Source organism: Lepidothrix coronata, unplaced genomic scaffold (assembly GCF_001604755.1).
Source record: "Lepidothrix coronata isolate B3197 unplaced genomic scaffold, Lepidothrix_coronata-1.0 Scaffold17, whole genome shotgun sequence".
Classification (NCBI taxonomy): domain Eukaryota; kingdom Metazoa; phylum Chordata; class Aves; order Passeriformes; family Pipridae; genus Lepidothrix; species Lepidothrix coronata.
In genome coordinates, this window is record NW_016690197.1 from 7,508,437 (window position 1) to 7,525,671 (window position 17,235).

The window sequence follows — 17,235 nt, forward strand, 5'->3', positions numbered from 1 at the left end:
CATCAAAAGGCTGACTGAAGAGAAAGAAAGATTGTATTTGTCTTCTTTCTCACTTCACGGCCTTTCTTTCTGTAAAAAATGCCTTATGAAATCAGAAACACAACGCAGGTACCACATTTCCTACTTTCTCCTTCAACTCACTTCCAAAAAAGCGCTGCATCATGGTCCAAACTGCTTAAACAAAACAGTTTATAAAATTGTACAACCAGCAGTCAAAGCTGCACTAAAACAAGTGTCCTGAAGCATTGCTTACAGACTCAGTGGTACCACTAAACTCCAAACAATGCTTTTAAAACTCACAAAGAATATATTTTAGTCGCCTATTCATACAAGCTAGTCAAACTGCCAAAATTTTGCTAACAGCCCATACTTTACGAAAAGACAATATTATTAAAAAAACCCAACACCTCTGCCAACACTACTCCACACAGTGAAGATGGACTTTGTCTTGTGCATCAGGTAAACAAATCAAATGTTTTTATTTTAATATCGAGACAACTTAGATCACACCCCATCGCTTGCTGCAGCTAGCTGAAATTTATTCTCCTAAAAAACTTCTGATGTGAAACCATAGTAAAAAATAAAAAGAAAATCAGCCCAGGTAACAGCCCCCCCCCAAAGTCTATTCTTGGTTAATATGACCTTCAGTTAAAGCCATTCAGTACAATTGGGAAAAATAAAAACAGGAACAATGCTTGTAAAAGGACCATACAAAGGGTCAGGAGAAATATTTCCATTTTTCTCAGAGCTTATGTTTATTTATTATTCTCAGAAAGAGAAAAAATATATGCAATATTAAGTCCTCACCAATCTTATTATGCCCAAGTTTCCTCAGCAGTCTTGCAGGATATATTTTTTTTTCCCTCTCCTCAAAGTTACAGGGAATTAGTTGGGTTGGGGGAGGTGGGAAACACCTCCAGGGAATCTCTTCAGCCACAAATGCACACTTACCTTGTAAAACTCCTGTGCAAACTGAAGATAATACTGTTCCCCCATTTTTTGTTATTCTTGCTGCAGAATAACAAACTTGCCAGTGAAAACAAGTATGATTGCTCATTTGATTCACTGCAACACGGGCATGCTTGGTTTGATCTGCTTTAACTAATCTGCTAATTTTACATGGAAACAGGACAGTACCCTCCACCTTCCATGACATGCATTCAGAAGTTGACTGGGGTTTGGGGGGGCAGATATTTCCAGCTGAATTCTGAACAGAATGCATATATGCACCAACTTACAGCTTCAGTGCTAACAAATTCCTTTAAGATAAAAGAACTGTACACTAAATGAAAAGACAAATTAAAAGGCTGCTACAGTCAAAGTGAACTGGAAGCAGGAAAAAAAAGATCTTTCATACCTTAGCTCTTAAAATAGAAGTTCAGCATGTGCCATGCTTGTAAACCAACTCCAGTCTTAGTGGCTGTACTTATCTCTCTAGATAACTAAGATTCAAGGACAAAAGGATCAAGCCAATTCAGGGTATAGCTGGTCCAGTTACCTTTGGAGATAAGGCATTCATTACTGAACAAAATTTACATTTTTATGAAGAACTGCTTCACAGATGTGATCCCTGAGAAACTGAAGGACATCTGACAGTCAGATAAATCACTGGGATATTTCTAGATGAAGAATGCCTAAAGAGGTCGTCTTTACTACTAAGCAAGACAATGGAAAAGCTGCTGACATTTCAAAGACTGGAAGATAAATTATTTTACATAGAAGGATTTTGGCACTGAACAGTAATATGTAAAGAATTACTTTCCATTTGACTTAAAAACATTGGGATGGGTTCAGGAAAACACTTTAGTTATAAGGGCACTGAACCTAAAAATAAGTTTATAACCAATCAGCAACAATTACCCCAGTGGTAACTTGTCTCCCACATTTCCCTAGAACTAGCATTTCTTTTAAATATGAAAGCCTATTTAAATACCAGAAAATCATCATTATCTAACAACTCATCTGTAAGTTGCATCCGAGAGTTTAGCTTGAAGGACTGAAAGTGCTCCAAGGTTCAGCAGTGTGCAATCTGTTCTGTACCACAGTGTTCACGTGGTCTAACAAGAAGAGCACACAGCACATCAGAAAAGTTCCAAAGGTCTCTCCTAAAACAACATGACACTGACCTATGAGAGTTTTTCCCCGGTCAAGTATCCAGTGACATTCAAGATGACAAGATCAATGGCAAAAGCATGTTCAAATTCTTCCATTATACCCAACAGCACATAAATCATCTCAGGAGCTACTGCAGTGCGAACAACGAAACACCAAAGAAAGGGTCCAGTTGCAGCTGATTCGTGTAAATCTTCCTGAGTTTTACTGAAGACTTCTTTATTATACAAAATGGAATAAAAAAGAACTCCTTGAATGAGTTCAACCCCCATGCTGTAAACATATCAATAAGTAATGTGCAATCAACTAATATGCAATATACTCAAACAGCTCCAAGAAGATTTAAGTACTTCCAATGAAACACCTGCCATCCAAAGGTTCAGTTTAATCAGTTTCTATTGTGTAAATAAAGCTTGTGCACACAGTACAACTGGTACTGTCCAAGATACAGAGCCGTATGTGATTTAACTTGTGTTTAACCCCTCACCATGCTAGTACTTTTAATACTTCTAGCTTATTTCCTGTAAAATGGGTTAATGGGTTCATCATAATTATGCTGTCCACAAGTGCTCTATCATTAGAGACTGTGCTCTACATAAACCCAATCTTACCTAATGATCAAAGGCAACTGCTGTTGCCTGTCTTTTGCCTGCAGCTCAAGCAGTTTTAACGTCACAGGTACATTACCATGATGTACTAACTTAAGTTAAATGTCTTTTTCCATCCTCTGGATGTTTTATTTGGCTAGTAATTCGATCACTAAGGCTTTTAGAAAAATAATCTTTTCCAAAGGAATTAAATCTTCGTTACCAGAATACATTTTTACTGTTTGAAATCAATGACCTTACTCAGAAACATCCAAACTTTTAACATGGGAAAACTTGACAGCTATAAATATTAATTCACCTGAAACACTTACCTCATCTTACACATGGATAAACTGCTTAAGTCTTTTGGGTGTACCACAAAATAATGCAAAATAATGCTAGTGTAATAACAGAAACAGTTATGTGCAAGAATATAAAGTTTAAAATAGAAAAGAAAAAAAGGTGGTTTTCTTATATCTAAGCATAGAGACTAACACAAAAGGGATCAAATTCCCTGCTACTGCTATCCTGAAAGTAAGAAATATGAAAGTAATCCTAAAAATCTGTATCTAATTTAGTAATAAGACTTTTACACAAACACTCCACTAGTCATCATGGAGACAATACTGAATAACATTATGTGAGGGGTGACAAGTGAAGCAGTTTCTAAGTCTTTCATATCAACTATCTTCAAAAAAAAACCCCAAAACCAGTTACATAATACAGATTTGAGGAATGGCAAAGAGCATGTTCACATAGAACATCAGTGAGCAACTGGGGCAAGAAGAAAACTGGAGTTTATGCACCAAGTACAGGTCTTTAGCCAATGGTAGTAACGTGCAGGAATTTAAAACAGCAGCAATAAAAGAGCCAATTACTTCACATAATTGAGAGCTTTAAGAACAGGAGAATTTTGAAGCTAAATTCTGAAATAGAAAGTATTATAGTATTGCCTTCAGGTAACCAGAATGCTTACAATATACAATTGACATATGCAGCCAACACCTACCAGTCTTTTTACTTTGCATTTTCCAAATATACACTTACCCATTACTGCCTTTCAGCTCAGTTGTAGAGCTTTTGTATTTTAGCTTTTAGTGTGCCAAAATTAAGGTTAATTTGCCTGAACATGGAAGACTATATAAAAATCAAAGTAAATTTGAACTTCAAGCTTCTTTGGTTTGGACACGCCTTTAATGACGGAGCAAAATAGCTGAATATGTCATTGCAGTCAATGTTTGATTAGGATCCTTACAGCTGCTTCTCCTTCAAGACAAAGAATTCAGTGGATCATATTTTATCCCCAGGAATAAGAGGTTTTAGGCTACAAAATCAGATTAGCCAAAACAAGCAAAATTTCAATATAAATGACAGGTGACTCCTCCTGGTGACACTTGTGACTCTTCCACACCACATGTGTTAATGAGAATTTGGGAAGGTGGGAATGGCCATATCACATCACATGAATAAGTAAATTAAAATAATGAGTCAACATTGAACCTGAAAAAAAAAACAAACCAACCTTCCTTTTCATTTCTATCAAACAGAAACAAACATTTCACTTTACACAGACATACTGCAGGCAGGCAGGAGCTGTTAATGTAATCACTGTCATACATAAAATATGAGCTAGGATGAACATGGCCATTTAAACTGCATGTGTACCAACTGCAGTTAATAAAAGAATGTTTAAAACAAATTAATGCAAAAAGATTTTTAAATCTCTTTTTGCAACAATTAGTTTTCAGACAAGTTGTGCAATTTACAGCAGACAACACTCAAGAGCAGAAAGTATTTATAAAAACACAAAATGTTTGCTTCAGGTATTTAAGATATGTATGTACATAAAAAAGTACATACGTAACATGCATGTATATCACCATAAAAGAGCTTACAGTTCTTTGTGCTTCTCCTCTGCCAAAATTTGGTCGTTTGGCTTCAGCCCATACCTTAGGAGGAAAAAAAAAAAAAGACAAAGCAGTTACTCATGCGAGAATATAGCCAGAAAATGTAGTTTTATAGTTTTAAATTATTAAACTACGCAACATTTGTTGATTCAGATACCTCAGGTGTTGCAAAGACAGCTAAAAAGTTTTCTAAAAAATTTATTACATGTTTTTCAAAGTAAACTTAACATCACACAAAATTTTGCGTTGTATCGTGGCTTCAAACTCTGGATACTTCAAACTGGATACTTCAGCTGACTATATATCAGAAACTATTGCACTTCATACCATAAACGGTACACTGATCTTATAATTTGGATCTGACAAAACAACGGTGTGAACAGTCAATCTGTCTGTAATGTTTCTCTCTATACCAAATAAAACTATTATAATAAATACTAACATAATTCTGTAGAAAAAAAATATACTTTAAAAACAGGCTATTGAGGAAAACTTCTGCAGTCCATACAGGCAACTTCCGATGAAAGCGAGTTCTTAAGAGAATGAAACTTTCTTTGCTAGCTCAACCTAAAAGGTGATTTAACACAACAGGTTGCCTACACTGCCTGAGCAGAGGGAAAAAGGAAGGCAGTTTCTGCCAGCACAGGCTACTGCCAGCCATGCTGCAGGCTGCACTGTCACTCACTTCAGAAAACCTTCAAGAAATGACCTCACTTTTGTTCTACCTTAGAGCAAAATCTTCTGCCATGTCAACATATCCCACAAACCGAATTGCTGTGGTGTTCTGCGAGGTTTGCTTTTTTTCTCTTGTATTTGGTGGGTTTTTTTGGTTGATTGGTTTGTAAAACAGTCATTCATAATGTAAGGTAAAAGTCAAGTGTCCACTGGATAACTGCAAACAGCTAAATGCTCACATTGCACAAAGTTCCCACTGCCCCTTTGCCCTCTGTTTTCGATCCTTCCTCCAGTCAACTGCAGAACCGTAAATTATTCCTCCTGAGGAAAGATTCTGGTCACCGACCAACTACACTCAGCTATCTTGCAAATTGATCTTTGTTTATAAAAAACAGATAAAATATACCTTCTCTATTCCTTACAGTATTTTCTAATGATACTCTCTGAAACTCATATTTTTAGCATCCATTTAAAATGCAAGCATCGACCCCGGACACATTCTCAAGCTCATTAGTGCTGGCTGCATTCAAACACCGACTGACTCATTTTTCCTGTACACACATGCAGAGACTGCCTTAGGTTATTTGCCACAGTATCATGCTGACTTGCACACATTTATCCACTTTGCTGCAAAATCCTTCATGTAGACACTTCTAATCAGGATACAATGCGGTTCATCCACGTTCTCCTTCCAAATGCAGGGCTCACATTTGACTCTTACAGTAAGCAGACTGGACTGTAACACACTGTTCAATAACAAACAGATTCAGGTCATTTCTTCAATCGGCCAGTTTTTTTCATACCATCCTATTAGTCTTTAAGCCACAATTTTTAACTGTTATGATCCTACATTACTTCCAAATTAATGTTTTCTGTAATGAACAGTATCAGGCTCTTTTTCTTTCACGAAAAAGGGTCTAGCCCAACACCAGACTCTTCATAATGCTGCTACACCTCCCCGGTATCTCCATTTGTCATGTCTTAATAAGCATTTTACTGATAGCAAATACTTACGTATCAGAGAAAAAACAAAGAGCTACCAAGAAATTCTAAAAGAAACATCTTTCAGAAGTGACAGGACACTACATTTACCTATGAAACTTGCCATCTTACTTAAAATGAAATCAGGTCATTTGTTCAAAAAACGCCTCTGTCATAGACCGATACACTAACACGCAATCCATTTTGTAAATGGAGATCATTTTCCACATTAACAAACACACTCACAGAAAGTCACAGACATTCTTCACTAAAAATAACACGGCGTGCTTTTCCTCCACTAGAAATCAAACTACTTCAGCTTCAACTGCATACAGAGGATATAGAAATAATATATATACTTGAGCTTTTTAAAGCTTCCACATTCCTTGTTACTTCACTTTTTTTTTTAACCCCCCCAGTTATTTAGAAGGGGGAAAAAACCCCCAACCAAATAAAACCCATCACTACTTACTCAGACTAATAAGTCACTTACTACAGAAATCATGTAACATAACGGGAACGCTGTTTAACAGATGGGAGATTTTCGGGTGTATTACTGACATACCACAGAGGGGCTGGGAGGGACACAGTTGCTACCCCCAAGGTTTGCAGAATAGTTCCTTTGGTGAACCTTAGCTTACCTAATCTTTTTCACCATCACCCCCTTCGCTTACCACGAAAATGGCATTTTTAAAATATTTTTCTTTGACCCCTAAAGACATTGCTTTGATAGCAAGTTATGAAAGAATACTTCCCACAAAGGGACATGCTTGTAGAATTCAAAATTTTATCAGTACTTTATGCATTAAGATGCATATTATATTTCCATACACAGCTGCTGAACTATTTAATAAATGTAAATGTGGAACTAGCACAGTGAACAGCTTACATAATATTTTGCCAACATGTGGTTCGTAGGCAAGATTGATAAGCACCAGTTGGGTCTTTGGAAGAACTCCTCTACAAAACACTTTAGGAGTTAACAACACCAAATGCAAAACTGAAGCTAAAGATAAGCAATCAAAAAATTTAAAACAAGGACATTTAAAACCACCTAAGCAACCTGAACAACATACTGTGTGTATTAAAGATTTACATGCCTGGCATTAAACTAGTAAGTAGAAGAGAAGCAAACACACTATGGAAGAACTGAAGGGATCATAACTTCACTTTTTTCTGCTCCGTGAAATTCAAAGTTCAATATATCATAGAACATAAAATAATTATTATTCTTTTCAACTATCCAGTACCAAACTGTGATGCACTTTCAAAAAGTTAATAGTCTTTTCAGCACTGCTCAAGCTCCTATTTCAAAAAAGGGGGCCTAGGAAGAAAATCATGCAAGGGTCTACAGCAAGATTCCAGGTAAGTGTCAAAACACACTGCAGTCCATTTCAAAACTGATACATTTAAGCCCTTTGATTTGTCCTTTTCAGACGTTTAATCTACTGGAAGAGTAGGCAGTGTTGCAGACACCCCTTCAAAATGGCAGCTGTCCACGAGGACAGGCAGCAGAAGGGCCGCGACTCCAGCAATTATCACGCTGCACAGCTGCCTCCCTGCACGAAGCTGGAGCAGCTGCTGTGCCGATACCACACCCAGCTCGGAGCATCACAGCTGATGCCTTCTGACAGCCCAATATGCTGACTGCACCTTGGGCAAAACTTCCAGGTCTGAAAACAGCTTTCTTCCCAAACTCAGTTCACATGGAATTTCTTAAGTGGTAACGTCTTGGTCTAACCTCTAGATGTCATCGTACCATGGTCACTCAAACACACCCTGTTCTAATCAAAACTTAAGTGCCCCAGCTGCAGTTAGGCCCTAACAGAGATCTTAACTCTACCACACATCCTCTAATCGCAGTTAAAGTTACAAATTTCACACTGTTTTACGTTACTTTTTTCAGCGCAGAGATAATTTTTTTTTAAACAGTATTCTTTCCAACCTAGTTACGAAAAGGCATGTTTAGGAATTTAACTCACCAGGGCAAATGAGCAGTCTAATCCCCATACATCTCACCAAGAACCAAAGGCCTAACTAATTATTAATTCACAACTACATTAATACCAAAAATTTTCCCTTTCCACAACCCTGGAATTAAAGTAGCATAGACCCAGACTAAAATATTACTGCAGACATTCTAAGAACTGATACACAGAATTGGAATGATGTTGAGGAAATCTGGCTGTAAGTACAGCTAACTATACTCTATGAAAAAAATGCCAAAGCCACTTGGAAGAGTTTTACTCTAACATGTAGAAGTACAACTGACCAACACATTCTATTTGGTTACAACACTACAAACAAAAAAATGTACATGACTTGCCCAGCATTCACCTGCAAGTTTATCATCTCAATTTCAAATTTTGAAGAAATATAAAATTTTTATTAAATGTCTGCTTTTCTTTTTTAAGCATACTAGAACTTCCAAGTTCAACTCTGACTTGTGCAATGGATTTTAAAGATTCTTGTGAAATTGTAACCCTATAAGTCAATGCTTTTTTATTTCCCAGCTCCTAATAAGACAGAGTATGAAAATTAATGTACTTGCACAGTAGTCAGCATTTTTACAATAATGCTTTTAATGTAATAAACAGCCATAAGGCACAACTATCTTCAGGCAGCATCCAGTTTTACAGTGCCTTAACCGAATTAAAAAGAAAACACAGCCTACGCTAAATATGTACTTCTGATAAACTCAAACATGCATCAAGTTCAGATCTGCTCTGTCAAGAAGTTCCTGAAAAGCTGGTAAAACTCACCTGTCCTAGGGCCCAAAATAAAAACTAATAATGAGCTAACAGGTTTAAAAATAGCAATACATCTTCAAATTCAGTCACCTTTAAAAATTTCTTGATTCCATCAATCTAAGCAAAAACTTACAAAGAAACAATAGGTAATAATTTCACAGATATCAAAATGAAAATTAGCACAGACATATACACTCTGCTTGGGCCAGAAGAGCCAAGACAAAAATCTCCATCATGCAGACTACCCACAAAGAGGCACAAAAAATTGTATACATATCAGAGCAATATTTTCATCACTATTTTCAACAATAATTGTGAAGAACACGACACTAGAGATAAAAGTATTTTCCTGCAATAACCATCCACGTCAGCATAAAAAAAAATATTAAAACTATTCCCGTAATACAAAGCTGGGACAGTAAAGCACTCTAGGAATGCTCTAAACATGTATCTGCACAGACGTTCTGCTGCCTTGGTTGATGCATAAATAAATACAAACTTCTTGCCACATGACTCTGTACATGTACGTGGCTCTGACTAACCCTGCTCACCTTTCAATGCACTTGGGCTTTGCTGTTCCATAAGCTTATTGTACTTGACGTGGTTTGCTGCACTTACTGCCTTAAGAATTCCCCAGATTGATTAAAAATTGAATGTATAAAAGGGCAGATTTCCAACGTGTTCTTTGAACTTTGCAGAACAGTCATCAGAAAAAGGAACAGAGTGCGATTTCTCTGTCAGACACCTAAAGCGTGTTGGTTGCATTAACTGGACAAGCCAAGTAGATTTTATGCTATACTAGGCTATGCTTCATCAATAAAAGAAGAAATCTTTTAAGACAGAGCTCTGCAGAAGTATTTCTTCATAAATTTTCAACAAAGCCATTAAGAAACCTTAAAGATTTCACTATAGTCTTATTTCAGATTGATCTAAAGTAGTTTCCATAAAAATGATTCAGCAATTATGATGCTTCAACTTTCAAGTGAAGTTAAGGCTACTTTCACTGGCCTGAAAAAAAGAAACACAGTCCTTTCACTTTTGTTTTTTCTTAATTATTAATCTTGCCAAAACTAGGATGACCATCCTGTGGGGCATTGGTGCTCACATGCCCCTTTTCAGACTATATTGATGGATTTCTACCAAAAGCAGTTAACACATCCTACGAGATCTTTCAGGTCAGGAACACAGCCATGTGTGAACCTGCTACAACAGTGCATCCTCATGAGCTTTTACAGGCCAATGCACACAGCAAGCCCAGCAGAAGCTCACGAAATATTTCTAACACATCAGATTTATGGGGGATGGGTATAGAAGGTCAGTCTGCTTCTCAACTTCCATCTACAATTTATTCGACAGAGTAAGAATAAGTAATGCTGCCCTAAGTGCTAACTCCATTTCTTTTGACTTGATCTACAGAGAGATCAAAAGGCAGTAAGTAAACTGCTTTTCCTATGGTAGTAAAATACTACTTAAAGCAAGGCAGTATTTCTGCAATTCTGACCAGGCTACAGCTACTTAGAAATTTCAGTTAAGTCTAGTGTAGCTTTACTCTTCCCACGAGCCCAGTAATCTTTCCCATGTACACAAATACGGAGTGTGAGTACCGTGACTTGTATTTGTTTGGATCATTACTTTGAGCTTGCTAAGCCAGATTCTAGAGGCTGTGCATTTTCTAAATCCAGACGAAAACAAAAAAACACAACCCAGACCTTACCTTGTGTATAAATTCAGCAGTAAAATCTGTCATGGACCAGATGAAACCAGCTAACCTAAAATTAAAGTTCTGTGTAACCAGCACATACAAGGACCCTTGTTGAAAGACATGTTTTTTCCCCTCCATTAAAAAAACAAACCAGACAGTAAAGGACTGATTCATATTCTAAAAGTCTTAGTGTCTTGCCTAACCTGCACTGTTTTTACTCCACCAGTTTAATACGGTTGCTTTTTTATTTTTCTTTAAATTCCTTTATTGCTTTGCTATAATCTCCCAGTTTCACCATTTGAAATGAACCACATTCCTCATTCCCTCAAAATTTCTCCCTGCCTTTAGCCTCTCTCCTATTCCATAGCAGGGCAGCCGGTCCTCCCCACCTTTTTACATTCCTTCTCGGCCCAAAGCTGACGGCAATACACAGACCTCTCCTACATTAATTTCTGGGTTTAGTGACAGCTGATCATTATTCACTGCTACTTGAGGATGACCTTGAAACAGGTTAGACCATTTTAGAAAAATTCTTTATTGAGTAGATACCGCTTTGTTGACAAATCTAAAAGGCAAGTCCAGATTGTCATCCTTGAAAAACTGAAAGATTAAAGAGGGACTGTATGACAGCAATACAAGCCAAAGAACGCCTGCTTCCAGAAAAATCTAAGTTTTGCAGTTTTGCAATGGTCCACTCATACCAATAAAAGAGGGAACTGCCTAAAAGACCTTTCAGACATTCGTCTGGGAAATTATTAGAACTGTGAGAGAATGCTCAATTCAGATGGACTTCAACACAGATCACTGCTAGACCCAAGACTATGCCAACACTATGCCACACATCCCTGAGTGATGTGGAGTTAAGTCCAGTAGCTACTGCTGAAATCCACAGATGACAGCACACTGGCAATGGTATGTCATGCCAACAGGACACTCTAGCAGACAGTAAGAACAACCCATTCAAACACAGCAACTTCAAAATACAGACAGATGCAAAGCCGAGTAGGTAAGGAAAAAGAATAAAAACATGGGTGGGGTAAAGGCATCTCACAGAGTAGAAACTTGGAGAGGGGAGAAAGGAGGTGTCATAAACTGCAATTAACTCAACCTGAGCTGCCAACAAAAATTACAAGGTATAGTTTTCCTGATGTTTTTTCTTTCCCCTTTGATCAATTTTTTCCCAGTTGTTTCTAAATTATTCAGTGTAATAAGATAAGACGCCCCACTGATAATATGGTTGGAAATCAGGACTTTAATCAGCTATTAATATTGTAAGACAGATTTAAAGGGCTTTTGAAATCGAAGTCAAAACAATAATAGGTTTAAATGATTAAAAGGGATTAAGAAAGCCCGGAAAGTTCAAAGCCTGTTAATCACCAGACTGCAAAAAACTATGATCATTTAATAGGGGCAGCCCTATCGCTCGGGACTTAAGTATATAGTAGTGGCCTTGTCAAAACAGTTTTCTAACCACAAACTAGTGAGCTAAAAATTTAAGACAGCTAAACACTTCCCGTATACAGATAGAGAAGAACGTTTTCTTCAGTAATAATTTTTGAAATATCTGGCTATAAGTACCTTTTAAAAACTGTACACACACTGTACTTTTTTTTAAAATTGGTACTCTGAATTCTACAGTAGAAATACACTTTGTTGACCTTTAGTAGCTTTACCAAGGGATAAAATATTAATTCAATTTGTGCAGAACTAAAGGTAGTTCTCCCCACAGACCGAACTCCAACATACTCCATTAATATTACTCCTTTGAGCCTTAAATACTTAAGCCATTTCTTTCATTGTACCAGTCCTTTTGCACTGTTTCTGTTCTGAAATTATCATCGAACCTTTATATACCTATTCTCTTCAACCAGAAATAAACACCGGCTTGTAGTTCAATTCATTTTGATTAATAAACACAAACCAGTTTTCACAATTATGTGTTAAAGTTTCATTTGCATAGAAACTTACCAAAAAAAAACCCAACAAAAGTAACATGTACAATCCAAACTAAAGGGATCCTGTTCTTTCCCTACTTGCTATTATCACTTGAAAATTTATTGTTCAGATCAACTCATACCAGTTCCACAACAGATCCTGTCACCACTGGGACAAAAAATCCCCAAATATCTCCCCTGCTGCATTAGGAGCTCTGCTTTGAGATCCAAATTGTAACAGAATGTAATTCAGGGAAGGCAGAGTAGTGTGGCTGTGGGTGTGACCCTCAGATTCTCCTGCCTAGATTTATATATCATTTTACTGATATTTGCTAAATAAAGACTCCCTGTATGCCACACATGAATAGCTCTGCCAGCTCCCCAGTTGAGCTTCTTTTCGCTTGAAAACTAACCCCTCATCATCTCAGAAGGCAGACTTGTAAGGCAATATGCCTCAGGTGTCAGGTGTCAACTCAATAGGCTCTAGTTCTACAGTAAAATACAGGTTTATGCTTTGGACACACTAACAAAGGCAGTAACATTACACTGTTGCAAACATAAAACAACAGTGTTGGGCTCCATCAACATGCAGTACATTTCAAAACTGAATTACAACCCTGTTCCCATACTAGATCTGTTCTATCTCTATCTCCAAAAGAACAAATGAAAACAGAACCTCTAAAATACAATTATTTTAGCATCTCTAGTACAAAGAAATAAATGTCACATCAATAAAAATCAATTAAGACACAGCAAGACATTTATTCCCCAGTGAAGACGTCACAAACCACAAAATCAGCCCAGATATTGAATCTGGATTGATGTTAAATATTTTATTGTCTCCAAAATGCTAAAAATTGACCTGTTCATCATTCATAGGGAAACACAGAAAAAAGACTGGTGTATCACATTTAATGGAAAATGTATTGCTCCACTTAGAAATTATGAGAAAACTAACAGCAAATCTTATGTATCAGTTAAAACTTTTCTTATTTATTTAAAAAATATAGTTTAAGATTTATTCCATTTTCCTGTTATACAGCTTTATCTGTGTCTTTCTATTTGTGACAGGCTAGGCTGAAGTACTAATTCCAATACTATCGCTTCAACCTAAGTGAGTCTCAGTGCTGCCTAAAAGCTACATCTCTTCCATCACCTGCCTCTGCACCTGAAGATTTATTACAGGACAGCCCAGCTAACAGAAACTTAAACAGAGAATTGTCAGGGAATTCATAAACCTTAATTTGACTTCTATACAAATTATTTTTAACACTGATTAGAGCAAACAGCAAGCTAAAGACAAGTGTTACAGCTACTGTGAAATTTCAGCCACGCTGTTAAAACTTATGCAAGCCATTAAAGTCATTAGGTTTATTGGAAAAAGGTAGCATATGGAAAATGGCAGAGAAGGTTTTTTTACTGCACTGAAAATTTAATTTAAAAAAATGAATGAGCAATACCAAGACGGAAATTTAGGGAAGTGCTCTTGAGAGAGAGATAAACTCATTCTCTGCTACCACTGGAGGATCAGATACATCAAGGCCTGCAATTACTGCTTCTGGGAAAATCTGTTCCTCCCTTTTGCCTCTAGATATAGCCACTGTTTTGTATCTTAATTCTTCATCCACAGTGGTAGCTGCAACATCAAGCCCAGACATCCCAGTGACTGGCAAAGCAAAAAAAGACTGAGGTACTTGGACAGCCCAGAAGAGCTTCTTGCTCCAGCTGAGTAACAGTTTTGTCTCAGGACTGGTTGTAGAATTACATCCACAACTTGATAGTCCTTCTGTTGAAAACAACACCTTAGGTGTTCCTTGCTCAAACAGGAATTTGTAGTTGGTGATTTCAAAATAAAAAGCTAGCATTTACTAAAGCAACTTAGTCATCTTACTTAATTTGGGATTTGAATGGTAGGATCTGTTCATACAGTTCTACAGTTTGCCTTGGCTCGTTTGTGCTAGCCACGTCCCTAGCACAAAAGCTAGCACTAAAGAAAGAAGTCAGGAATTTTTCACAGGCAAACTTTTAAGTGAAGACAGCTAATTCCCAGCCCATAATCTTCTAAAATGTGATTTCCAACAACTTCAAGCTTGTGGAATTGCAATCTAGATTAAAAATACCATAAACACTGAAACTGAAACCATGTCTAATCAAGATACACACCCAAATGCTTTAACTAATGTAGACCAAGTAATGATGGTGTTCTGTTTAGTACTTCAGTTGTTTAGTACTGCTGCACATAACAGCATAAGTACATTTCAAAACAGCTTCATGAAATAGGAGTTGGACTTGATGATCCTTGTGGGTCCCTTCTACCTCAGCATATTCCATGATTCAGTGAAAGACACTGGAACACACTCTTGAAAAATGAAGTTATAGCGATCGGATTTGGAGAAAGTTCTTCGATCTCTTTTCTGCACAATAACTGTACAAAATAAGTTGTCAAGAGATGTGAGTTTCTGGGACACTTTGCCTCTTCTGCTGGAAATCCAGGGAAATATTAATATTAGAAATTGAAAGATTTACAGTTGTGACTGCAGTTCTTGTCTTGAAAAAGAACAGATATGGTATGCTAGCTTATGTAGGACACTCGGCTGAACTTAATATTCCTAGTTGAGACTGCATGCCACCTTTACTTGGAGTGGTCTGGAAGTGAATTTGGTCATAGTTTCACTTCTCCTGAAGAAAGCTTACTGTACACTTCCAGACTAGAGTGATAGTCTAATTTTACAGCAATCTTTATCACATATCTTCCTACTAGTGGGAAGCACCTGTTGTTTAAAAATAATAAAATCCAGCCTCAACACCAAAGAAAAAAATAGCCTCAACAATACAAGGATTGAAAAAATGTTCATGGTAATATTTGTATTTCTATAACTTCTTGCTGTTGTTCACTTTTTACAGCTGATAAGTTTATGACTGTATATTAGGCAGTTGTATGCTCCCCTTTACACTTTGTCAATGCACCTCAGATTCTTGCATTGAAACTTAATCATTTTTGCTGTCACATCACAACAAAGGAAAAATACAAGGAAAAAAATGACTGAAGCAAGCTGGAAAAATAATCACCAAAAACTGTTTAGCCATTGCTCCCTAGTATTCATGTGAAATACAAATTTAAAGTAGAACTTAAAAATGAAGAAAATTGTTATGTTAACACAACACTTTCACTGAAATATTCTATTATCTTATTAAAAAGAGGAATCAAGGGTTTGTGAAATGAAAAAAGTCTTTGTCACAGCTCTGCATTTAATCTGAACTTATTAGGGAACTGCAGGCTTCATAACATCCTGAATCTACAACACAGCCAGATTTCCAGTGACTTGGCGTATTGAAGGTTCTGCCCTGACAAAAATAAAGTAAAACACTCAAAGAGTGCTTTTACCCTCCTCCAGCTCTTGACTCAGGGAAAACAAGAACACCAGTAATTAAGAGGAAGGCAGGCTGCCTCCACCCTCTCCCTGTGGCTGCAGCAGAGACCACAAGTGCAACACTCCAGAAGGGAACAGGACAGGGCAAGGCAAAGCACAGAGCAGGCCTGGCCGTGGTTTTGTGCCGCAGAGCACAAGGCACGGTATCAGGGATCAGCGGAGGCATAAGCACCTCCTGACTTAGGATACAGTAACATCCAGACACAACCTGGAACACTGACTGGTATTTGCACACTGTTCAGGAACAGATTGATGAAACAGCAAGTTATTAAAGAGAAGTGTTAGTATTTAAAAGAAACAATTAGTATTTAATTTCCAAACAAAGGACAGAATCTCTCTCACCTTAACATAATTTGGGAAGAAAAACTGCTGAGATTGCATATTGCCTGACCTGAACAAAGCAAAACTAATCAAGTAGTAATGAGCATTATAATTTACTTAAATATCTAATTTTTTAGAAACTGAAGTTTTAAAAAAGCAGGAGGTATTTCAACCACTTCAAAAATGCTATCACTAAAAAGTCTTTTCTAAGAGATGACAAATCAATTTCAGCTAGAGTAAAAAAAACTAAGGCTGTGATAAATAATTCTTCGTTTCTGACTGGGCTTTTCTCTTCCTCAATTCACAACTGACCAAACTGTTTCACTATATTATAGAAGAAAACCCTCCAATTTGCACTATGCTGTTGGAAATTTTGGTGTGGAGAAGCAGGACGAGAATGGAAAACAGTATTAAAATCACATCTTAGTAACCTGTAATTAAAAAGAATGCTTAAAACTATACCCGGAACATAAATCACAATTTTTATCTACTGCATCCTAAATAAAAATCAATCTTGTGATTGTATAATCAGGAAGCTCCAATATGAAAAGTTTCTCAGTACAAACAGCAAGTACCACTTTCAAACAGAAAGTTTACCATATAGTTTTGGATTGATTTCAGGTTTCTAGTGAAAAGAGCCAGTTTTTTCCGTCAAAGACATCTTCAGCAAGGGTCTTTTCATCTAATATTATTGCCTAATTAAAAACAGAGACACTTATTTAATTCACAGAGCTCTTTCACTTAAAGCTCCTTGTTTGCATTGAGGAGGCAAATGGAACCCAGTATTTCATCATTTGTCTTGTAATGCAAGTCCCAAAGTTTTGTTAAACAAATT

The 17,235-nt window shown here is 36.9% G+C and overlaps 1 protein-coding gene across 2 annotated transcripts in view; it reads right to left on the minus strand.

Moving 5' to 3' along the window:
- The window catches only part of ADK (adenosine kinase), a 279,602-nt gene that overhangs the window by 239,033 nt on the left and 23,334 nt on the right, over positions 1 to 17,235 (minus strand). For both annotated transcript variants that reach the window (XM_017806900.1, XM_017806901.1), the window contains exon 3: positions 4,595 to 4,648. In XM_017806900.1, the coding sequence (XP_017662389.1) occupies positions 4,595 to 4,648 (54 nt within the window). The remainder of the gene's footprint in view (positions 1 to 4,594; positions 4,649 to 17,235) is intronic.